Source organism: Psittacula echo (assembly GCF_963264785.1).
Source record: "Psittacula echo genome assembly, chromosome: 16".
Lineage (NCBI taxonomy): Eukaryota > Metazoa > Chordata > Aves > Psittaciformes > Psittacidae > Psittacula > Psittacula echo.
This window is the reverse complement of record NC_137752.1, coordinates 6274089-6299453: the sequence shown is the minus strand read 5'-3', so window position 1 is coordinate 6299453 and position 25365 is coordinate 6274089. Positions and strand designations below refer to the sequence as shown.

General features: G+C 46.5%; 1 protein-coding gene across 5 annotated transcripts in view; it reads right to left on the bottom strand.

Annotated features, from left to right (window-relative positions):
- The window catches only part of DNM1 (dynamin 1), a gene marked incomplete at both ends in the record, with an annotated part of 63883 nt that overhangs the window by 17727 nt on the left and 20791 nt on the right, over positions 1 to 25365 (bottom strand). For 3 of the 5 annotated variants that reach the window (XM_080630812.1, XM_080630813.1, XM_080630815.1), the window contains 14 exons: positions 6038 to 6151; positions 7385 to 7396; positions 8618 to 8669; positions 9111 to 9181; positions 9387 to 9473; positions 17369 to 17507; positions 18103 to 18170; positions 19258 to 19393; positions 19478 to 19620; positions 20588 to 20748; positions 21423 to 21521; positions 21767 to 21970; positions 23008 to 23157; positions 24304 to 24377. In XM_080630812.1, coding sequence (XP_080486938.1) covers positions 6038 to 6151; positions 7385 to 7396; positions 8618 to 8669; positions 9111 to 9181; positions 9387 to 9473; positions 17369 to 17507; positions 18103 to 18170; positions 19258 to 19393; positions 19478 to 19620; positions 20588 to 20748; positions 21423 to 21521; positions 21767 to 21970; positions 23008 to 23157; positions 24304 to 24377 — 1510 coding nt within the window. Of the gene's footprint in view, positions 1 to 6037; positions 6152 to 7384; positions 7397 to 8617; positions 8670 to 9110; positions 9182 to 9386; positions 9474 to 14140; positions 14280 to 17368; positions 17508 to 18102; positions 18171 to 19257; positions 19394 to 19477; positions 19621 to 20587; positions 20749 to 21422; positions 21522 to 21766; positions 21971 to 23007; positions 23158 to 24303; positions 24378 to 25365 lie in introns of all 5 variants that reach the window. The other 2 variants (XM_080630816.1, XM_080630814.1) reach the window with 2 other exon arrangements.

The window sequence follows — 25365 nt, the reverse complement described above, 5'->3', positions numbered from 1 at the left end:
TCAGAAGGCATATGAGAAACCAAGGCAGAAACTGAGTCACTTCAGAGAGGCTACAGTGCTCAAAACTCCACGGCTATGACCTCTGTAAGGTCACAGCAATGCCCACCAGCCTTTGCAAAAGGCAAACAGGCATTTCTTCCTACACCAGCCCCAGTGCCAGGGATGAACCGCCCTTGAGTAGATGACTTGCTTTGATGAGGTGAAGTACAACAAGCGTGCAAACTGTTGCACACCTCTGGCAAAAGGAGAGGGTTGGTCACCCTTCCCCAGTGCATGGTTAGAGCCACAGTGGGACCTTTGGGCATGCATATCCTCGGCCACAAATCCTAGCTGTCCACCAGGATGCTCACAGGAGAAGGGGATCCTGGAAGGGAGGCATGTGGCATACATAAAGCCCTCTTTATCCCTGCAGCACTAAGGCAGAGAGGGAGCAAACCGCAGGGGCTAAGGCTAACATCTGGAACCGTTACATGGGAGCCAAGCGCCACAGAGAGCGACAGCATTCCTCAAGTTTCCATGCGGGGTAGGGAACCTTCCTTTCCCCCCGCGCAACCCCATCCGTCAGCCCGCTCACTTCCTGCCAACCTCCGGCCTTCCCAGCAGCCAGCAAGCTCCTCCCTCGAGTCTAGTTAGCTTTCCACTGCCACGTCAATTGAGGCAGAAGGACAGAAGGGGAGCAAGAAGGGAGGGAGCAAAAACCAGAGGAAGGAGGGAGGGAAGCTCAGCAATGCCAGATACAGTGAGGGGGGGAGAAAAAGAGGGGATATGGATTTGCTCCTACAAGTAGCTGGAGGTGAGCTGCAAGGGCAATGGGCCAAGGTGGGTCAAAGGACCCTTTTGGGAAGCAAAGGTTGGTCCTGTTTGAGCTTTGCTCTGGACATCAGGACAGAATGGGGCAGAAGGAGGTGAGGGTGCATGGGGCCTGGGAATCCTCCCACACAGCTCCATAGGGAAGAAGAGGAGTTGAATGAAGCAACAAGTTCTGCACACCTGGGTGACAGCCAAAACTTCACAGCATTTCCTCCTCAAACAGCAGTAATTGACTTCTCTTTTTCCTCTCTTTCTATATAGGTGCAGCATATCCCTAGGTGGAAACCAGGTACCAGCCTGACACCAGCACTGGAAGAGGAAGGAGCTTGGCACCTTGCTCCACAGTGGAAACCTGCAGAGAGCACCATTTCTTCTTCCCAGCTGCCAGAAGTGGATGTTTTTTCAGTGACGACTTGGACTTTCTTTTACCCCATCTCTTCCCCCAAAACCCCATCCCAAAAGCATGGAGGGGGAAAAGGACTAATGGAGCTGCTGATAGCCGGAGAGCAGATTGCAGAGGCTCCACTCCGTCTGCCCAGTGTTCAGACTACCTGTTCAGGACTACGAGATTGTACAGTAGTCTGCACATTGGTTAGGCTGTGCTGGGATACACCTCACACTGCCAGTGCTGCACGGGGACGGCATCACCTGCACGGCAGAGGGACATGCTTGGAGAGGGTGGGCTGCGGGCATAGCTGCATGCAAAGTTCACTCATCCCTCAGCCTGGGAGGATATAACCCTTTGGAGCCATGCTTCATCATCACTTTTACCTGCCTGTCCAACCAGCCTGCTCACAACCCTCCCCTTCCTCCCTCCATCTCTCTCTTTCATCCCCTTATTTCTTTCAGTTCCATGCACTTGTCCCAGGGTAGCTGTGTTGAGGGTGGCTTGTGCTTCACATGCTGAACTTTGCCATAGAATGCAGAGATAGACACACGGGAGTTACAACCACACTGTGCTTTGCTACCTGAGAAGGCAGAATCAAGCACAGAAAGGCGATTGGAGAATGGGGATTTCACATCTTAAAAGAAAGCTGGTCATTAACAGAAAGAAGGTTTCAATCCACAAAGGATTGAAAGGTGAAGGTTTGGATGCTCTGGAAGTTGTGTTTGCTTTGGTATTTGTCTGGAAAAGAAACAGTGAAAGCATTAAGTGAGGACTGATTCAGATATTATCTATGAGAAAATAGGCGCTTGTGAAAATAGTGAGTGAATGAATGGAAGAGCTGCACAGAGGATGTAAAGAGAAGGAACACGTTCCAGAGAGCACCTAAGAGTAGTGTGAAAGGAGGGGAGGAAGAGCTTCGGAGCAGACCTGCTCCTGCAAACCCCTGGCTGCAGCCAGACCCATGAGCAAGTTTCTGATCATTTGTGAGCATCAGAGCAAAGACAAAAGGATTTCTGCCAGCTGAGCTGGGCCTCAAAGACACAGACTGTTGGGGGGGGGTGGTGGTGGTGGATATGTGTGTGCAGTGGAGAAACAATCTCAGTATTGATCAAGGTATTTCTTTTTAAACTAGAATGGGGTACAACACATGGACAGGTACAGAGTAAGCAGCTATCTGGTGACTGCCAATAAGGTCACATCTTCCCCAGGACAGAACACCTTTGTGCTTCAAGCAAGAGAGAAGGCATGAAGACCGAGAAATCAAAGAGCTCAAGCACAGTTGTTGCAGCAGGAATCAACACGATGTATAAAGAAGCATCTGAAAGTACCTAAACCCCTGTGCCCAGCCCTCCTGCACACACACAGGACTCAAATGCTCTGACACTGCATGCAACACATACTTTTACACAAGCAAATAAGGCCATATTCTTCTCATGTAGTCACCTGTTCTTACAAGTCCCAGCGTTCTAGTACATGATTTACCTGAGTAAGGACAGAAGGTCCCATCTGTATTGTACATTCACACAAACTCCCAAGGAACCAGCAGGTATATCCATCTACCCAGCTGGGCAAACACTCCAGCACAGTCACTCCAACAGATACAGTCACCCTTGCAGAGCAGACGATGCAGGGTTCCCCTTCAGCAGGTAGTAAGCTTTACTAATAGGAACTGCTGAGCACAGTGCTCATTGCATCTTGCCTACAAGGTCCCCAGCAGCAGCAGCTCTAGCCCAGCTCACAGACCCTCTTTTCCAGCAGGCAGGAAAGCCCTGCAGAGAAGTGGGCACTGTGCATTTCATAAGGAATTCAGGCAGAAGGACTATTCAAATCAGCTTCTTGTATTGTGTCCACTATGGAGCTTGTTGAGCAGCTATCCTGTGTGCTGTGCTGCTGCTCCAGCCCTGGGGACACTGGCCTCTCTGAGCAAAGGAAATCTCACTCTGTATTGCCAACAGCTAGAGCAGGCTCCTCCCCATCTCTCCTTCCCACTGCTGGCTGCAGCTTGATCCCACAGGGTTCAGGAGGTGCAGGTACCTCAGGAGGGTCTCCAGGTCTTGGGAGGCCAGCTTTCTGTGGGGCCGCTCTCCATGGGGCCAGCATTTGACTCATTGGAAGGAGACAGGAAGACAAACAGAGCCCAGGAGCACACACACATGCTCTTGGCAGCGAGGCAGAATGGGGAGCCAACTTTCCACCCCCGCCTGGTCTGCTCTTTCCTTCCCCTCCCATTATCCCCAGCACACTCCTTCAGGCCCCTCCAGAGCATCCACAGCCACATATCCCTGCTAACATGTAATGCTGGGCCCTTTAAGACATTTTGAGTTTCAGTTCCTTTCTTCAGAGGCAGAAGAAAAACAAGCCAGCACTGCGGAAAGACTGGTATTTCACTAATGGGGTCCAGATGTCTTCATTCCACAGGCTCTGGGTCCTGGCTTGCAAAACAGGGGAGGGAGAGGCTGTGCCCCCAATCCCCCCCCATGGAGGTGCTAGCCTAGCCTTCACCCACCACATACCCTCTCACCCTTCTTCTTCCCCCATCATCACCCACAGATCTGCCACCAGCACTTCCATCCACACCAGATGGATTCACCTCCCTCTTCATTCCCGCTGGAAAGCTGCCATAGCACAGGGGAACTGGGACAAGAGAGCCCACAGAAGTGCAGGGTGGAGCAGACAAAGCCTCCCCCCTTTCTCCCAGAGCTTAAGTGAAGAAAGATCATGGTGTACAGCCTTTGAAAACCACACACGAATGTCTTGGGAGCTGTACAGGACATGGGTCCTCCTGAACTGGTGGAGAAGGAAAGCTCTAGGACAGACATGCAAAGGTAACTCTGAAAGGGGACCATGCATTGTATACAGGTCTTCAGGATGGGTCTGACTGTGCAGGACTGAAGTTTGGGATGGGAATCCCCATCCTCAAAAGCTCTCCAAGCTGCCTTTCAAATGCATCAACTTTTAGCCTAAAATGACTGTGGAGCCCAGGTGAAAGTTGCTTCCTTTCTCCCTCACAACAGCCAGTGATCAAGGAGTCGAACATGGGGAGGAAGCAAGTAAAAACATGCTTCCCTTTTCCCCCTACTCCCACTCCACTGAAGACAAAGACTCCTTTCTCAGAGGCAGCTCAGACCTCATCAGCACTGGTCCTCTGGTGTTTAAGGGACTGAGGCTGGCAGGGAACTGTTTTCATTAGGCAGCTCTACCTCTTGCTATGCAGAAAGGAAACAGAGCAGACCTCCAGTTGCTATTGACCCCCAAGGCTGCCCTCCCTCAGGAGGGAAGGGAGGTCTAATCCCCATCCCAAGCAACTGGAATCTATCAACAGTTTATACATCCCCACTGCAGCCCTCCCTCCCTCCCACTCCCCAGGGAAGGACAGGGAGTTCTGATCATGTCTGTAATGCAGATGTGGCAGCTGGCTTTGATTAAACTACTTGATGTTTATAACCACTCGACCTGCATATGCAAACCTAAAGGAAAGTAAAGCCTCCCCAAGCAGATCTGAATAAAAGGGCAAGGGTCTTATAGCAGAGACACACTGATTTAGTGAAAGACATTTCAGTGCCTGGTTCTTTAATTAGGAAATCACTGCCTGCTCATCCATAGCAGCACAGCAGCAGTCTCCATGCAGAAAGTGATATTTAGAGGCTGATTCATCACTGGGTTTGTCATCATTTCCACCTGCTGAGAATGAGACAGGCCCACTGATAGGAACTAGACAAGAAGCTAGGACTAGCTGCAGCTCCCAGGCACATTAATGCATGCCTCAAAACACCTGAGGGACACAAACCACAATAAGAGGCAGAGCAGTTTCTTCATTTACAATCAAAACCCTCCATTAATTCAGAATGCATGACTAAGTCATACCAGATATTTTTAATCCCCCAAGCACACTGAGTAGGACTAACCCCTTCGATCATGTTCTTACCAAAACCATCCAGCTATTCTTTCTCTCTTCAAAGTCATTAGAAAAGACAATTACCTACCTTTGTCTTGCACAGGAAGCAGCACACTGTTGACAATGATAACTTCTGTCAGGACAATTCTGTCTGCTTAAATAATCTCCCACTAGAGCAGAAAAACCCCACAGCACATTGTAGAGTTGCTTGAAACCCCTGAATATTAGGGATTCTGGTATGTTCCTATCAGTGATATTCCACACATCACTGTACGTTTGATCGGCAGTACTCTAACCATTCACAACTCCAACAATTTTACACAATGAGGTCCCTTCCAATCTCTAACATACTGTGATACTGTAATGGCATGTTCAATATAGAAACATTAAAGAAAGACATTCCTGCTTTGCAGGTTTAACAACTGAATCCTGGAGAGGACAAGTAATTACTCCAAGTCAGGAGAAGCCAGCATCTGAGCTGCAGCTTCAGGTCCATAGCTCCTGTTGCTATACTGAGAAAGGAGATGCTTTCTTTCTTGTGACCAGGAGAGATGCATGAAAAACCTCTGCCGTACTCCTTCAGAAAACTCATCACAGCTATCCCCAAAAGGCTAACAAAGTCCAAATCTTGGAACTAACGCATCACACCCTTAATAGCAGCTGCCACAGCAAGACAAATAAAGGTCAAATTCATTCCAAGTGTCTGTCAACCTTCTGCTGAGCCAGGGCTTCAAGTACAGATGTTACTCCTCATCATCAAAAAAAGCCACATTCACATCAATTGAGAAATGCTCAGCAGTGCTGAGACCACAGAGCCTGCCCCAAGGACAGTTTCAGCTTGTGTCACAAGCTGCAGACAGTACTGAGGAGATATATCTGTAACACCCAGCAAACTGAAGGCCTTATGCTCATCAGATGCACAAGATTCAAGTTGTGCTACTCACCTCATCATCCTTGTACCAGGAGAGGTTCTCTGCTGTCAGGACAAACCAATACTCCTTGGAGCCACCCTTCATGATCCCAATGTTGTTGATGGTGAGCCAGCCCTTTCGGATGACCTAAGGGGGTAGAAGCAGTAAGCATTAACACGTGCCCTAAAAGCCTGGCTTTAGGTGACAGAGGAAAGATCAGCGGGTATCCCTACACACAGAGTAGTATGGAAAGACAAGGAACACCGTGCTCTCTGCTGCTGCCAGAAGAGCCCCCCACTCAACTGGCCAGTGAAGGTCTTCAACCTTAAAAGGGCCAGGAATAGTATAAAAAGGACGCAGGAAGGAGCCTGGCAGTGCTGTGCATTATACCCTCTGCCAAGAGGAAAGAGATGCAGGAAGAAGTGCATCAAGAGTGCCTCGGATACTGGCACAACCTACGAACACCAGATCACAGCAACACACCCAGCAAAGGCCATGCCTAGAGAAAAGCAGGATGCTAGCACACCTTTGGGCACACTGAGAGTGTAGAGTGCTTCACTCAACTCAGGGGTGGGGGCAAGAAGAGATGGGCAAGCAACCCAGAAAGAACTGAGTTTAGTAAAAGGAGACACTAAGTATAACAGAACAAAACGGTGCATCTGGAATTAGTACCCTGGACTTCTGTATACCCAGGTATTGGAGTAGGTATATTAATTTAGGGCAAAACAAGCTCCTTTAAGGTTTAGTCTGCAAAGAAGACAGGTTTCCTCTCTAGGAAACTCTGGTTCACCAAATGTTGGTTTAGAGCCTCACACATGCAGTAATCAAATGCAAGTATGCATCAGCTTAAATGCATTGGGTTTTTTATGCATTGCTGCACTGTTAACACCCAAAAGCATCTGCATGCATTGTGTGTGTACCTTGTATGGATGTGCTAGGTGAAAACAACCTGGCTTTGAAATAAAACATGCAACTGCACTGCATAGTAGCAAGCTGCACTGTGTGAGCAGCCTACCTGTTAATTGTCAATTTATCCTATAAAGGCAAACTTAGGGGCGCTGGATCTTCATCTCATGCCTACTGTCAAGCTCGAGATAGTCCTATTCTCTCTACGGACAGGAGGGGGCAGTGAAACAGAACCACACATCCGTGGATTTCGCTTTTTATCTCCACCCACTCACAAGATGTACCAGCAGTTCTGAGTTCTTCCTCAACATGCGACCTTCCAACCTCATTTCTGCTTCACCTGTGTCTAGTGCCAGCTGCCCTCCTCTCCCCATTCAGCAGCAGAGGGAATAATTTGCTTATGCACTGTTCTTGCCTTCCCAGATGCAACATTAATGTTCATTAGCACACCCTGCTGAGTGGCCTTCTACTCACCAGGATCTCATCCTGCAAAGGGGAACCATAGCAACAGCAGCAGAGCAGAGAGCAGGAGAGGAGCAAAGAGAGGAGAGATTGTTACTAGGAAAGCTGGAGCAGGAGGAGAGGCTCAAAAGTAAAATAAACTGGAAGCTGGTACCAAATCTTTTACCCCAGATGTTAACAAAAGCAACCCCATCCCAAAATAAAGTCTGCTAATGGGAAAGCCAAAGCGCTTTACAGGTACATCCAGAGTTTGCCCTTTGCACTCTTTTACACTCAGCTCTTCTGTCAGTTGTACTGCAGAGGATGGGGTTCCTTACAGCTGCTCCAAGATCCCACGGAATGGATGGTTGGCCAGCCCAACCTGCTCACCTACCTGCCCGCCAACAGTGCTGAAACTGTCTGCATGTTTATGTGCAGGGAAAGGTGATCAAACATGTTATAAAGAGGATGGACATCAGGAGTGAATATCTTTAAAAGGACTGAACAAAAACATTTGCTTCCATTCTCTATGAAGCTGCTCATAAGACTGTTTCTACAAGATCTTCTAGCCTAGACAGCCTTGCCATGTCCCCAGCAAATCTGGGAGAAAGTATCATTTGTCTTTTCAATTGTCTTCAACTGAGTTCTCTTATTCCTTACAGTTCCAGAGGGAATACGGGAACTCCTCCCCTCCGCTGCTGTCTTCTCCTGTGGGTGTGTTCTCATACATACCCCATGCAACCATGGCTATAATCACCCTTTGTCTCCCTGTACAGCGATTTAAGTACTTCCAGTGAAGTTTTCCAGAACAGAATCCATAAACTCTCTTGAAATTCCTTTCTAGAAAGTAGGTACCACTGGTGGGAAAGACAACTAGAACAGACAATTCTGTACTGCAACAGTTCACACCTAGTGTTCTGTACCCCTCATTTCAACAGAGGAGTGAGCACAGCTGGTGAAAGGGGGTAAACTAACAGGGATTTACACAACATTAACAGGGATTCCTACCAGAAAAAGCAAAACCAGAGTTTGATGATCAAGCATCATTTCTCTCTACAATACTTGCCCTCCATTGCTGCTACATGCTCAGTTCTTCCTGACTGCAGTGAGTCTAAACCAGTATTTTCCAGGTATAAATGGAGTTTGATGAATAAAAAAGCCAACTTAGAGCACTGCTGCATCCAGCCCAGCACTTGTCTACCTGGTAGCTTCCAGGTAGCAAATATGCCCTTCTTGCAGCAGTGAAGGAGATGGAACTTGGCCTACCTGGTTGCCAGCTGCCTTCTTCTTGCTCATCTGGCTGCTCCTCTGCTGAGCACTGCAAACAACAGCAGAGACATTCAAAACCCCCCCAGGCTCTTGATCACCTGAATCCTGCTCCCACCAGATTGCTGCTACAGTGAGTTCATTCACCTCATCACTGGCTTCCAAGCCTTGATAACCCAATCTGTTTCCATCTGCTCTCTCAGCATGGTCAACTCATCACACCCCCACTTGAACCACACTTGGGTCACTAACCCTCCACAGCTTCTGCCTCTTTCTCCCTGACTCAACCATAATACTCTTAAATCCCTGTTTTCTTTCCCAGCCTTGTAATACAGAGCCACTGAAAACCAAGCAATACTGAAAGCTAAGCCATACTTTGGGACCACAGCATCCGCACCAGGGCTTTTGCAACCCATTTACCGGAGCAGCTATTAGGTCAGAGCCTTAGGAAACACATACAGACAAGAGGAGGCAATAGGCTGTGGGTGCTTACTTGGCAAAGCCAATGAAGTCCTCATGGTTTGTGTTCATGTAAGCCAGCTCAATGTCTATTAGAAGCATGACCTGCCAAAGAGAGGCACAGAGCAAGACAGACATCAGTGATTTGCACTGCTGAAGGTCAGGGACAGAGCCCTGTGCATTGTTCACCTGACAGCCCTCTGCAGCCAGACACCACTTGGCTCAAGCTGCTCTAGCCTAGACTGGCCCTTCAAAGGTGCCCCCATTCCACACCCCCAATCTCCCCTCATACACAGCCCTGATCCCCTACCTGATCTTTGGTCCTGCCTTCTCTCTCACGGATGTGAGTCGTGACAATCCTCTCCATCTCCTCACGCAGATGAGGGTATTGGCTGAGCTGCAGGAGAGAGAAAACACGTGCACATGGGAAAGGGAGGTATGAAGTGGGGAGCAGCCCCCCACATACATGCATGCATACATACACCTGCAGTCAGGTATTGTCAAGGGAAGTTCTAGAAAGCTGGACTTGCAGAAAAGTTTTCCAAGTTCCTGCAGTCTTGCTGGGAGCAAAGTTCATTCCCCTCTTGGTTGGGGCTTCAGGAAAAAACCCTTTGCACTCTTGCAGCAACCTTTCTGCCTCACTGGAGGCCTGCTCCAAACTCACCGCACTCTTCCTGGCATGACCTACTTGATAAACCCTAGATGTAAATGCTCATTGTAGTAGGCTAAGGAGGTGAATGGTCTGTTGCTATAACCTGCTAAATACTACAAAAAGTAACCCTGGGAAACGAAGTGGATTTCAATCCCCACTTGCTAAGGCTCTATGTGAAAGCATCTGGCCCTCTCCAACATCTGCAAGCAGAGACAGGATCTGACCAACTCAAGGGTACATGTCTTCAAGAAACACTGCTCTAGGCATCCAGCTCCTTCTACCTGCTCTCCACCTGTGTTGGGGCAGGATTACATAGCTGAGGTCTGTATTCACATCACACCTATACCACAGTTTTTGCCATGTTACTGAGGAGGAAATCCTCCTACTTCCCTGCCCAGACAGAGAAGTAGAAAAAGACCTTATGAGCTGTGGTTCAAAAGAAGGATTATCTACAGAGATCATGCACAAGAGACACTGCCAGAATCAGTACTCTTAAAGCCCTCTGGGTTTCACACCGCACCTATCTACCTGCCTACATTCATAAGCCTCTAGTGATTTCAGGAGCAGTAACTGTATGCTCCTCAGGTCAGGTCCAGTAAAGGCAAACAAGATTAATCCTCCAGACCCAGCCTGTTCTTCCTCACTTTTCCTATCCCCCACCAAATCATTTCCCCCATTTTTTTCCTAATATTGCCTCCAATTTGACTATAATGTCAAACACCATTTCCTAATATCAGTCTTTTATACCCCCTTAAGGGGGGTATATAAAGAAGTCTCATTTGCCTATAATCTATACTGCATTTGTTTTGTTCCTTCAAGTTTACACATGAGAGGAGCTTCTTAAACTGGTTTGGCTTTTTGTTTTGTATACATAAGCAGTCAGAAGATGTTAGAAAGAACTGGCTCAGTGTGCGGCATCACTCCTGGAAGCCAGATCTGACATTAAGCACCAATATTGCTAACATCTGACTACAGATAGCCTCAAACCCTCCCAGCACTTTTGCAGTCAAGTAAGTCACAATAGCCTGGAATGGACATTGAGCCCCAGCTTTGACACTGCCTGTTTTCAGATGTGTAGTTTGTTTTGGACACCAATGACCCTACAGAGGCAGGAAAAAACAAATGGAATTGGTGGTCCCCACCACCACCTTGTCTTGAAAGCACAAATTGGGTGTTTTCCATGATCTTGACGGTTTAGGCAGCTGGTTGCTTCAGAGACACACAGGCAAAGCTTCCTGTTTCCTTTGGGGGTTGGCAAAGGATAGATGGGCAAGTTATGTCAAACAAAAACAGGAAGTTGGAAAACCTCTAAGCAAATCTCAGCTTCTTTGCTTCCAATTAAACAAAAAAGTCAAATAAAAACTGCATCAAACCTTCCCCCTCCCAACCAGTACAAATGCCCACAAAGTGCAAACCAAGTTGTGGTTTACTCCAAACCCAGGTCCAAATCCAGCAACGTTCATATGCAAAAATAAATCAATAGCATCAGTCCCCATGCAGGAGCTTGCAACCCAAGCATGCACAGGAGAAGCAAGGGTGGGCAAGGGAAGAGGACACAGGCAGCCACAGGATGTCACACCACCAGGGAACATGCAATAGGGCACAGAGGGGCAGGGAGTTATCACCAGCAGAACAAACAGCACCCAGAAATGCCATGACTCTGAAAGACAGGAGAGCAGGCGACCCTTCAAGGGGTTAAGTCTGTCAGCCTGGGATCATGTCCCGGCTCAAGTGGGTTTTCAATCCTGTTTTAGCTGCATTTGCCTGTTTAATCAAACTACAAGCTTACAGCCCTCTTCGAAAACCAATTTGTCCCAATGTTCCTTAGTTCCCCTCTTTGCAGATTCCAGGAGACCTTGCCAACACACCAAAGAGCAACCTTTAGCTGAAGGTTGCTGACTTGCAAGATCTTCCTGCACTTGTGAGATGCTGCAGTGCAGTCTGGCACAGAAGGTTCCTGCTTTTGGAAAAACACTAGCTAGAACATTATCCTCCTAAATGTAAGGTCTTACATCTTACACCAACTTTCTGCTGATTTTGGAGCTACTCTCCATTTAACCAACTGGAAGAAGCTCAGAATGAGGCCAGAGAACAGCTGGCAATGGCTACCTTCTCTTCAGCTCTCAATTTTGTCTAATAGTCAACTCTTTTCACACAGGAAAGCTGTACTTCTGTAGACAAGAGATGGGTTTGCCCTCCTCCGTGTTCTTTATCGATAGTTTCATATTATTCCATCAATGCAGCTTTACCAGCTGCACATACAAAGATTTCCTCACTATCTGGGGTGAAATGAAGTAATTGTGACACCACACAAACACCACACAATAGTTCAGGACAGCAGCGAACCAAGGCTACAGGACTGTTAAGCTAATTCAAGAGGTGTTAGCCAAGTGATCTTCCTTTCAAGAAGCCTTGCAGGGCTTCAAGTGAGTTTATAGGTTTGGTTTTGTCATCTGAAAGGCAGCATCAGTCCACACCACAGCAGGCTGGGTATTACCTTACAATTAGCATCAGTCCTCATGTAGCCTTTTCCAGGTATCTTCCCTAAACAGCACATGCTCTTATCCACATATCAAGCAGAGCTATAACATGCAAGATGAATACTGCAAATCGACTAATGTCCCTGTGCTGGTACTACCTTATGCTATCAGACCTCATCTCAGGCTGGCTGCTATCCTAAAATGGTCTATGGCAGTTCTCTTCTGCTCTTTCAGGGGGAGATACAGGCAAGATTAACCTTACTAATACATGTAGACATTTGACTCTAAGCACTACTAAAGCCTTTTTTCTATTTTCCAGTACTGTTGCTACATATTTCCATTCAGACAGATATTTCACATCTCTGACATTTACCTCCCTGGCCTCTCAGCCTTTTATTACAGCTATTAGTCTCTTACAGTGTTACTGCTACTATCACCTTCCTTGGTTGCATCACCTTGGAACATCCTAATGTGGTCCTCCACCATATCACAGGTTAAAATCCACAGCACAAGTGGGTATCCAGCCATTCTAAAGATGTGGTCCAACAGAGAAATCGGAATTCAACACCCTTGGGGGTTTCATGATCCTTGTCCCTCCCCACCCAGAGCAGACATCTCCAGCCAGATACAGAAAACACTGTCAACAACCAAACCCATCAAATAAAGAGAAACAGCTTGGAAAGGAGTTACTCTGCCTGCCACATCAGCCCTCACAATCTGGCAACAGCAGGACTCAGCAAGAGACTGATATGCCCTGAGCTCTGCCCAGTCTAAGATGTCACCCTCTTAACAGAAGCAGTGGTGAGCTCTGTATTCCTACATACAACTAGACCTTAAGAGCTCAGCTCTTGCCTTCACTCTGAACTCATATCAATTATCTTCCCTTCCTTCCCAGCTTAGGGGTATACATTGGTGAGTCTGGCTGCAACCCTGGAAGAAGGCAACTGTAATTTTCAAGTCCTAAAATAACCCATGAAACAGCTCTTTCCAGCTCAGGTTCCAGAACACACTCCTCTTGTGCCACGGATGTCTCTGGCTCCTCCCTGGTGTGTGTTTAACACCAATTGCCACAACTGCCTTTCTTTCCTTTATGGAGGCATGTGGTGCCCTCTCCTGGAGGAAACCAGCCTGGGAAACAAACCCACTCCTGCCCCAGCCTCCAAGCAGTATTTAACACCTTCCACATCACTTGGGGGAGCTTCCCTCTCCACCTACTGCTGCCGTGTCCTAGCCTAAGGCTTCATCTCCTGTGCTTCACAGCATATAAGGAGAAATATTCACGCTACCTCCAACTGAGCATAGTTCATGGAGTGAGAGATCAGCAAGAGAATGATGCAGAGGGTGGAATGCCTGGAAAAGCTCTTCCCCAAGCCTTTTGGGACAGTCACCTTCCGTTGACTCTGAGTATCTCTTGCAGAACATCTTGCACCTCAAAACCTGACTGTTGTTTTGTATATGCTACTGCTTAACACAGCTCTGCAGACAAGCTGAAACCTGCAGACCATTCATGCCAGGGGATGTGAGCTCTTTTCTGGCATTTTAGCTTTTTCTTGGATATCTGGACTTTTTAAGAGGGTCCACAAAACCCAAGACATTCCAAATGTGCAGGCAGCGGCCCAGAAATGGGACTTACAAAGGGTTTGATTCACACTGAGGTGTATACTACAGAGCCAGCCAGAGGAAGAGCGTCTGCTGGAGTAATCCCCTAGATCCCAAGCTCACTTCTAAGCTAAAGAGCCCAGCAGCTGATGCTCGCTTCCCTGGGCCTGCTTTTAAACTGCTCTTACACCTGCAGGTTGCTGCTTTCCTTCAGCTACATCTTTATACCCATTTTCCCTCTCTAGGTTTGCTGGAGTTGGGGGGTGTGTGGAAGAAGCGCATGGAAGTGTGTGGGAAAGGAGCGGGCTTTCTTTGCGTGTTTTGTGTCTTTACCTTTTCGCTACACTTTCTGATGGTGGATGTGAGCTCACTCACTACCATATCCACACACTTCAGACTCGGCTCCTTCAACTTCTGCACCTGCTTTTTCACTATGGCTTCAAAAGCGAGGTCAGGCGTGAAGAGACCCGTTCTGCATGGCAGGGGCAGGGTGGGAGGAAGCAACGAGGAAGAAGAAAGCGAAGCAGAGAAAGAGCAAGAAGGAGGAAGAAAGAGAAGGAAGGAGAGGGGGAAAAGAGAGAAAACACAAGGCAAAATGAGAAGTGAGATTTTTGGTTCATTCCATTAGTTTATTGAACCAGGTGAGCATTGCTATGGGGCCTGTGCACTGCCAAGTATCAGGAGAGTCTACAGGCAAATGGAAGTGGCAAAGGGGAATGAGGTAGGATCAGCTGGGCCAGTGAAATGGTGAGCTGTCAAGAGCAAGATGAATGGATAGAGCCCCCCCAGGGATCAAGTGATCTCCTCTGGAAGGAAAGCTTCTTCGGATTTTAAGACAAAGCTGCTTGCCAGTGAGCCACTGCCTCTCTTCCTAGAGGCTCACCTGGTCTCATTTCCCTTTGCTTCAGGCATTCCCCTTCCCACCACAGTTATCTCCCCCTTCATGTTTCCCTTATTCCAGCTAAAGGAAGCCAGAACAGGATCCAAGTTAAGACTTGTTAAGGTCTGTCACATCTTGCTGTAGCAGAACTGAACTGAATTGATGGCTTTCAGTTGCAGGGATTCAACCTGCTCCACTTATCAAGCATATTTCATTTCATTTCACTCACCTTCCCTGCAACATTAGCTTCTTCAGAACAGATGTACCCAGTTACTTAGCCAAATGCAAACATACTACAGGGCATCCACAGCTATATAAAGCATCCATTCTGTCCCAGCAAAGCTGTAGCATCAGACCAATACAGGCCTGTTGAGGTTTATAAGGAAGCATTAATTTCCACTGATACCCAGTGGCCTGTATTCACAATGGCTCCACTATGAAAAGGCAGAAAGTCCATAGAAACTAAAATATGGCCAAAATTAATTCAAGACTATTGTACCCAAAGAAGCTTTTCAGCACAACTGTAACACTTTAGAGCTTCTACCAGGATCCTCTTTGTTACACTGATTGAGTTACTTGTTCTTCATCTTTCACATCTCTGTGGGTAACACCTGCAAGACCCAAAGCAACACCACTATTAAAACACTCCTCAGCACATATTATAAGACCTACAACTAGTTTTTATAAGACCAACAACTATTATAATACCTACAACTAGCTGCTCTTTCAAGCAGCAAAGCACTGGAATGTGTTGCAGGATTCAGCTTCACCCAAGGGTCTCTCTCAAGGTGCCAACAATGCCTCTTTTGAGCAAAGCAAGGGCATTTCCAACATTCACATCCTTCGACTCAGCAACAGTTTCTTACTAATGCACTTGCCCTTCTAAGCTCAATATACCTGTTTCCCCCACCAGACATGGAGGGCTCTGCATAAAACCAAATATCTTTAATAAATCAGTAGCTTCCATTACCTGAACATCACCTGAATCACAGTATTTTCTTTCTTCGAATACGAATCTGTAGCCATGGCTACTAGAGCAAACACTAGCACTAAGGTAAACCATCAAATTCATTGCAGAAGGAGCTGAGCTAAAACGGAATGCTTTAATCCTGAATCTGTGACACTTCTCCCCATCCTTGTGGCTTCTTCCCATCCCATATTTCCCACCCTGCTACCCACCACCTGATCACTTGAGAAACCTGTGCTGTCAGAACAGATGGTCTATTCTGAAATTACCAGTAAAAGAGGAAACAAAGAGGAACAGTGAAAAAAAAAATACATGGAAAATGGAAGGAAGGATGCAAAGAGAAAGAATGAATGGGAGATTTGTAATAGCAACTGAGGAATGGAGAACAAATCAAGAGAAGCTTCAGAGGGCATGAAAAACGAGGGCCCTTCTGATCCAGTTAGCAGGCGACTCTGGATACTTGGCAGCCTGAGGGCCTGTGCTTACCTGTCGCCAGGCTCTAATGGCAATTTTCTGGGTGCTCCCCACAGTCACACACCCCAGGAGATGACAGCAGGAAGGAAAAAGGAAGCTCCTCCAGCACTCTAGAAACCTGAGCACTCTCTCACTGCATCCACTTTGCTTTCCCAGTCTGTCCTGGGGGGCAAAGCACGTGCCTGCTTGCCTGAGCCCTTCTATAGAGGCTCTTGGCCCTATGGACTAGGCATTCCTCCAAGCAATGGCAAGTATCACCACTTGGACACCTTTTCCCACCCTTGCAGAGACAGGGTGTCAGACTCTCCAGACGCCTCCTGCAACGCCCATTTACCTGCACCTTAATAGCCAGTGGCGATTCCAGTCCCCAGTGCCCATACCATCATCCTAACTGAGGTGCCTTTCCACCAGCACCTAGCCCTGCCTGAAGCAGCAAGCCATGGCTGAGAGGAATGACACAAGTCATCTTATCTTGCTGCCTTTCAACCCCAACCACAGAAAAACAAGAACTGCCATATCCAAAGGGGAGAATTGAGGCAGGTTCCCTCCCTCAGCCCCAACAAATACCAGTATGGATCCCGAAAAGCAAAACCTGAAGCCCTCTCTCTGATATTAGGAGGACCATAGAGATTGATGGACGTTTCTAACTTGCTTCTTCTCAGCCATGTGCTGCTCTTCCAGAACAGGGTATGGACCAAGCCAACCAGAAACCAAGCCAAACATCACAGGAATGGTTCCCTGCGATACAGGCCACAGCTATAACTGCTGCAGCCTCTTGAGTTCAGCCCCATACTTGTCCCCAGCAGCACCCAAAAGCTAGTTTGGGATTAACCCTCTCACTTCTACAAAAACAAGAGGGGACAACACTTAAATCCCAGTTTCTGCCTTGGAAAATAAACCCAGATACTAAATTTAAAGTCAAATGTGGCCATATAAGAAATACCATTGGTTTTAGAAGGAATTAGGGGTTATGCTACAGAGGGGTAGCAGAGATATCTCCAGCACCCCTCAGCTCAAAAAGGCAGGGAGCAGGGCCATGGCCCATGTCCCACAGCACTTCCCTTCCTGTTTGGCTTGTTGGCTGGATCGCTCCAGGCTGGTACCGCTCAGGTCTAGTCATGCTGAGGAGGTGGTTAGAAACACCGAGTGTGGCTGCAGGCAAGTCCCTGCCCAGGTCACAATGCTGCGCCACAGCCAGCGAGCGGGTGGAAGGTGCCAACTCCATGCTGCCTCTGGTTACCTTCTTGGTGCACTGTCTAACAGTATTGATTAACTCCGAAATGACCATGTCCACGCATTTCAGGCAAGGTTCTTTAATCTTCTTCACCTGCTTTTTCACAATGGTCTCAAAGGCCATGTCAGGTGTGAAGAGACCGGTTCTAAACACCCAGGGTGGGGACAAGAGAAGGCAGGAGGGGGAGAAGGGGCAAGGAGAATGTCACAGCGTTACACACACATCTTGGAGCAGGCACCGCCATCACTGAAACCTGGCACATGGGGCTGGGAGTGAACATCACATCCCCTTGGACAAGCCCTGACTGGAGTCCATGGAAAATGGGGGATGCTTGGCACCTCACAGGAAGGTGATTCTGAAGGCAAAACTGATCCCAGCTGGACAGCCATGGCCAGGCCACCAATTCACCTCAGCCACCAGGACATTTTAGTTTTAACTATATGAAAGAGTAGTGTGGACTTGTATCCCTCTTTCTATTCTTTATGTCAAGACACAAGGAAGGTGAAAACCTCATGACCAAGGCAATTTTGCCTTCTGTGACTCTCACATGGAAAGAGAAAGCAAACTGACTTGGATGACTGTTCCTACTCCCAGATTCAAGCTACTGGGGTGGTCCAAGGAGGTTATCCCTCCCCTTTGGCTGACCTACCGTACCTCTGAAGTCTTCAACTCCATTCAGAAGGTCTAGAGGTATTTACAAGGCTATGCAGCCAATGGTCTGCCTAGTGCATGATACATGCCTGATACCATGGATGTTCTTGATGGCATAGCTAATCTCCCGCCGCAGCTCCTTCTCATCAAACTCCATCTGCACCAGGAGAGAATTTGATCAGAAACTGACTGACACTTATTTGCGCAACCCCAGGATACACAACAACAAGAGAAGATGTCCCACGCCAGCACTATCATGTGACAGATGAGATATTAGCCCAAGTGTTGCATACAGAGTCCAGCCCTAAAGCGTCTATTGCCAATGCAGACATGCTGGACAAATACAATTAGCTGAGGGCCTCCATTTACAGATGCCAAGCTCCAACAGCTCTCAAGGAGCTTTGCTGAGATAAAGCAATCTGACTGAAGTGCTAGATTGTTTTCTAAAACACAGTTTTGTCTCCCAAGATTCAGCCCAAGGTCTTGGCAGATGGTTTTTGCAGGGAACACCACAGATTGACAATTCACACACAAAAATGTATTATCCAATGCAAGGCAGACTCTTGTATTTCACATAAAAAGGCCTCATCTTATTCAAATGCAGGAAAGGAAGCAAAATGCAGACAAATCTGATCAGGTTAGTGCACTTTGCCATCCAAAGAAACGATAATTCAATTAAAATCCTCTTTAACTGTTATGACAGTAGAATAGTTTCTCCACTGTTCCCACCTCTAGGCCATTGATAGGGAACAGACAGAAGTCATCCCAGGTATATCTACACCCTCTTTCCAGCTTCTTGCTTATTTGTTAGGGCAACTAAGTCTAGTCTGGTGCTCAGGGTCAAGGGAGTACAAGTTTCAGCACCATTCATACTGTGTGAAATCAGTCAAAGCAGCTTTGACACAACATATCTGCAAGAACATTTACTCACTGATTTACTGTTGTTTGTGCTAAAGTTATTTTGCACATTTAATTTAGCATCTAGAAATTAAGACAAATACTGTAACTTAAGAGAAAGTTAAGTTCTGTCACGAGGTTGGGGACTGAGGGAAAGATCAGAACTGTAAGAAGGCTCTAATAAAGGAGACAAAAATCAGTAAAACCAGCGATAAACGGAATATCATGAAACAAAGTATTCAAAAGGGAAAGACAGATGATGAAAGATACCAAGAGGAGTAAGGAGACAGAAGAGGTAAAATAGGCAAGATGACAGAGTGGATCTCAGCAGCACAGGGAAACAGTACCTTCACCAGCTCAAACGGGAAACGCTCATGGAAGATGCGGTTAATCCTAGCTCCTCCTGACAGCTCATAGGTATCAATTTGGTCTCCGGAGCCTTCAATGCGTTTTTCAAAGTCCACAGCAAACTGCTGGACCATCCTGAAAGAAAACACAAGGCATTAAGTAGAAGTCATGGCTGAGCAATCATGTTCAGGGAGGGACTTGCCACTGGGGCCCACTTACTGAAGCAGAGCTTTGGTCTTGCGAGCAGGGTCATCAGGGCGAAAGTTCTTGTATTCCTCCACCTCCTTCTCAATAGAGAGAAGCTGGCTTTGGAGCTTGTTGCGCAGCCCAGGCAGGGTGTCACGGATGTGGTTGGTCAATTGCTACACAAGAGAAAGGTTGAAGATGATAATAACCACCCAGAGGTTTATTGGAAAGAGTTTGCTACCTCCACACCACAAAATAAAAGAGGAATGCTCCTCTCTTCTGTGCTCAATCCTTCTGAGTGGTCCTAGTCAGTCTATCCCAGGACAGATACCAGTTAATGAGTTGTGTCTATCCTGCCTCTCCAGCTCCTACCCATTGCACCCCTCTATTCATCACCTTCATTTTACCTTCTAGTTTGGTATAAAACTCCCATTCATATAAGCCTGCTGTCTCCACCTCAAGAATAAGTTTCACATGCAAGTATTAGCATTAGCTAATGCAGGTAAAGACTATCCCATCTACGGATTAGCAAACCATTGACACCAAAGGTGATGGTTAAACCCTTTTACAATGATAAACACTACAAGGCAAGGCAGAAGGAGCCAAAGCCACTGATGAGGCTTTAAAATAAGAGGGTTTCTACAGAGCACAGCTGTTAAAAATTCCACTTTAAAGATGATTATTTAAATAAGGAGCAAAAAGAACAATGCAATTCTTCACTTAAGGAAGCATTTCAAGGGAGTAGAGAGGAAAGCAACAATAAGCTGCTACTATATAAGACAGGAGACAAGACAGCCTTAATAGGTGGGAAAATGACTACAAGTATCATATTTAAAAAAAAAAAAAAAATCAATCTTTGCAGCTTACTGTTAGGTACAGAGACCACTAGAAATTTAGAAGGCATCTTTTAGCTTAACCAGAAAGACCTTGCATTCTGATAGTGCAGATGTGCCAAGTACTGATTCTGCACCAGTGTTAGAGGATAAAGCAGTGTTTTGCCTCTGGTGTGTAAGCTCTGTAATTGACCTTAGTGTTTTTCACTGTATATCAATATTCATACAAGTCAGGCACTTCTATCTGAGAAGAGCTCTGATGGCCATTCCTATGACATAGGGGGCAGCAGTTCTTAGCTGCTGACAGTACCTGGTTCAATACTTTCTGCAGGTAGGGGGTTCCCATGCGATCAGCCATGTGTCTGTAGGCTGGGTGGGAGAGAAAGAATTTCCTCTCTGCAGCCAGAGCTGCCTGAATGTCCTTTTTGCCATCAATGTCCTTCTGACTTCTGTTCACTACACCAATGTAACCTGTAAGAACACGGTTAAGAGATCAGACGGTTGCAAGGATGAGAATGCAAATGGGACTCAGACTAAGAAGGAAGTTACCCAGCTGGCAGCACTGCAACAGGGGAATTCTAGTAGCAACAAGTTATTAGGAACTAACTGGAAGAGTTTCAGACTAGGATTTCCTGTGAATGGCCCAGGCTCTAATGGTTAGGGATGCAGTACAAAAATGACTGGGCAACTGAGAATTAGCTTACTTATTAAGTTTTCCCCCAGCCACAAAGCATACCCTAGTCTCATTTGAGACTCTTTCATTAAAATCCTCAGAATAGGTACTTCACTATGGCTAACACAGCACGTACCACAGTGCAAAATTACTTCATCTGATATACTGTAGCAATTGCATTCTAGATAAAAGATAAGGAGTCTTTTAGACAGCAGTTCCATTCTTTTGCAGCTTGCCTTAGTAAAAGTAAAGATAAGACCATAAGGCTGTGCTTCTGCTGGGACTACATATCCAGGTACAAACACCTAAAGAGTTCCTACCAGCAGTCCAGTCTCTGACTTTTCTCAGTTCCGGCTTAGAACAGAAATGGCTTAGCCGCAAGTCGTAACAGATATTGCAGGAAGAGGATGAGGCCAGGACACCTCGCACAAGGAAAACAGAGGAAGGAAATCATGACCATGAGGAAGCATACCTCTACGAAGTGGAAGCAATTTATTTTCTAATACATCTCGTGCATCAGTGCCTTCATCCATAAGATCCAGCTTAGTGATGACTCCAATAGTCCGTTGCCCTAGGGAAAAAAAAGAGACATAGTCAATCAAGCAAACAAATTAATATTTTCCTCTGCTTACAGAGCTTACAGGTTGCCCAAGCTGACTACTCACGCTACCATCTCTCAGAAGAATGTTTGTTGGTGAAGATACAACCCAAGACAACAGACAGGAGCTCATAGCTACTGGGCTAATCACAACCAAAAGGTAAAGGGAAAAATCAGGCTACTATTTAGTAATGTCATCTTAAATAAGAGATATTTACCTTGAGGATCCACCTCCTTTGCAATCTTCAGAGCATCAGAATTGGCTAAATCAGAGTTGGCTGGAGATACTGCCAGGATGAGGCAATTCTCTTTGGTGACAAACTGCATGAGCATATCTCGGATCTGAAACTCAATGTCAGGGGGCTGGTCCCCTACTGGGACTTTGGTCATACCCGGCAGATCCACCAAGGTCAGGTTCAGGACTAGACACAGGAAACAGAAGATAGCACAAGGGAGTATTGAGATAAGCGTGTTCTGGTCTGTAAGTAAACACCTGTAGCTTTAGTGTCTCAAATATATAACAGGCATAACAGATGCACACAGTTTTCTAATTCTGTTACTGCTTAGTAAAATCTTGTTGCTACTGTTACTAGTTGTGATTGTCAATGTCATCACCTTTCCTTTCAAATTAACTTATTTCCACCCTGATCAGGAAAACTGTGTCCTCAAAGTCCTTCCATATACACGATACTGAACAGGAAGGAACAACAGTACAGGTTTTTTTCCACTTTATAGCAAAGTCTCGAGAGTCAGAAGAATTGGTTCCACGCATTAAGAGGTGTCCCCAGTATTGGGGAACTCAGTCCTGCCATCCTTATTCAAGGGAGACTCCTCCAAAGTCAGCTGAGCCTTCTCCTGCAGGACTACAATATGCAGCCCTGTAATTTTGTCTTGTTGAGAGAAAACACACAGCATTGAGCTGCTGCCTTCCGAAAAGCCCAGAGAGTTGCTCACATTTAAAGAGTTGGCCAATTTGGGACTACGTCACTCCCTTGTTTACGCAGAATTCTTCCACTGAGATCAGCAGCGTTTGACATAGGCACTACCCAGAAGGAACTACACAAGGTACATATTTACATGCAAACAGAAGTGCTCTTCAAGAAAGCTACTCTCCCTATTTCTCTTTTATTTGTTGTTCCATTTATTTGCACTGTAAAGCAGTGTCAGACAGCAGCTCTTCAATGTAATGCCCATACTGATGGAAAAGAACAACCTCAGGAAAACCCTTCTGCACAGATATCAGTTGTTTCTGCCAGCAGTCAGATCCTTGAGCTGGCAGACAAACCTCTTTTAGCAGTATGTCCAGGGCTAATGGTTTGACATAGCATGGCCCAGCACACGGAGATTAAAGCCAAAACCGAGCACATTCCCCATTTCACCTCTGCTCTATGTCTACTTCGTGACAAAGCACCAGTCTGCCTCATCTACCTGCTGACTCAGATGCTGCATTAGGACTCACCATGGGGAGAGTAGACTCGAAGATTGATGGGCACAGGGGAAATCCCTTTGTTGGAGCCAGTGACACGATCTGTTTCAGCCTCAATCTCCAAACGGACTTCCTCAAAATCAGTGAATTTCTTTCCTTTGCAGTGTAGGAACTCGCCATATTCTATTTAAACAGAAGCAGAGAGTCAGAAATAGCCACCGTGGTCAGAGGAACACTCAGAGTATAATGAAAATATCATGTCCCTAAGCAAAACAAAAAACCACAGTTGAAGGGATGAAATCTGACTACAGCCTTTCCCCCTAGGACCTGCAGGTTGGCACTGCAGTCACATTATCTGATCAACATCAGAGAACTCAGTTGAGCCCTACACCTTCACAATTCAGCTTCTGAATCAGCAGAGATGGATCCTCACTTGTTTTCATTCAAGTAATAACCCAAGACCTTCTCTGGTAATACAAAGCAATCTTAGCATGCACCTGCCTGCAGCAGTGACTTCCACAGCTCCCATGGGAGGTATCTTGGTACAGGAAAATTTGGACTAGTTCTGTATTGAAGTGCTGATGTAAATAACAGTCTCCTTACATAATGGAACAGACTCAAAACACCTCAAACCTCCTCTTGACATGGTTCTGAGCTGGCTGCTGGTTGGGGTTTTTTGTGTGTGTGCCAGTCCTTGACTAGGCTAACCAATCCAAGAACCCTCTGTTTCCATTTCAAAACCTCCTAAAAGTCAAATTGTCTCCTTACAAGGCAAGAGGACTGCTGTGCATAGATTGAGTTCACCTGACAAGAGGAAAAGCACCTTGAAACATTCACTTGCCATCTCCTGGATGAGATCTTAAGGGGAATGGTAATGAAAATATGCTGCAAGTAAATAGCAAAATCAGTGAACTGCCCAAAAGAGCAGCCACGCAACTCTGCAGCCTTTCTTCTGCACATCCCAGCATTCTCTCACTGGGGTTTTCAGGACATTAAGTCATCTCACCTCCTTATTTCAGCAGATTATCAGCAGGGTGATCTGCTTCTTAGGCCTTACAACTCCATCACAGCAGCAAAGGACAGCTGTGATAAGTGTATGCATAGAGCCTTGCCTAAGAAGTTAGAACAAAAGCCCCAAGAAGCGTTTTGCTTTTGAACACTTCATGCATCATATATTAAACAGGTACAACTGAAAACCACCTGCAGGCCATTTTCACTGGGGAAAATCCTAATTCATTTCACAAACACACACTGAGCAGTGCCATTGATCAGATAAGACCTTTCTTAGACAGCAATCCAGCTGGATACACAGGGAAGGTGCTCACTTACCTGTGCTGGCATTTACCAGCTGCAGGACCAGCGGGCGCCTGGTTACAATGCCAGATCCACGAGGCAGAAAATCCCTGAAACAAACCAAGAAGTTTCAGATGAGTGAACAATTGCTTCCTTCCCTTTTCACAGCTGCTCTGCCTCTACAAGAGTACGTAGATGCCAACAGGGAGTCTCAGTCACAACAAATAGTTTAAGGCATTAAAAACCAAGTGCCCCTCCTCAAGGAGGATGCGAGCTTGTTTTGAAGCAGCTTATACTCACAGCACATTCCCGCTAATCCTGTCACAGCCATAGCTCCTTCAGATGAAATTCCAAGTTAACCAACAAGCTCATTTAATGCAGCTTTGGAAAAAATAATCTCCTTTATTAGAAAGAAAAGAAGTTGAAGCAGAGCCCCAAACCCAGTGTGGCTCCTTTAAACAAGATACAGTTACCCGAACTACAACAAAATCCCCCATCCCCTGCTCTTTGGGGCTTCAGAAGACACCACATTGCTCCAGCATGCAAGCACCATATGACACATCTTGAAGGATAAAGAGCAGCCAAAGGCTTGCCTCTACCCAGAGTTTCTCTTGGCTAACTGCTCGAGACGTAAGTATTGCCAAGGCGAAAGCAATAGCAGCTTCCTTCTATATTCACAAGAATCCTGAGTTTTTGCATACTTCAATACATCTCAAAGGAAGGAAACCATCATCCTTCTCCAAACGCTGACTTTGCAGCCACAGCCAACAAGTTCTCCTTTGCTTTTTCCAAAGCCAAGCACTTTGAGCACACCGAGACAACGCTTCAGTTATTGATCTCCAACTTGCAGTATCAAATCCTGCTTTACTGTAAGAAAAGCACCACCTGCATTTACAAGCATGAGCTCTCCAGGGATTAGGATTCCACTCATGTTGTGCTCCACGTTTTCCTGAAGCTTTCTGGTTTAATCAAAATCCTGATTTCTCTGCTGTCCTTGTCACACCTACTAAGGTAAAAACTCAAGACAAAGGCACAAGAAAAACCTGTGTGGCACCTGGGGTCCAGCATTATAAAAAGAAGCTATCCAATTTCCTCTGT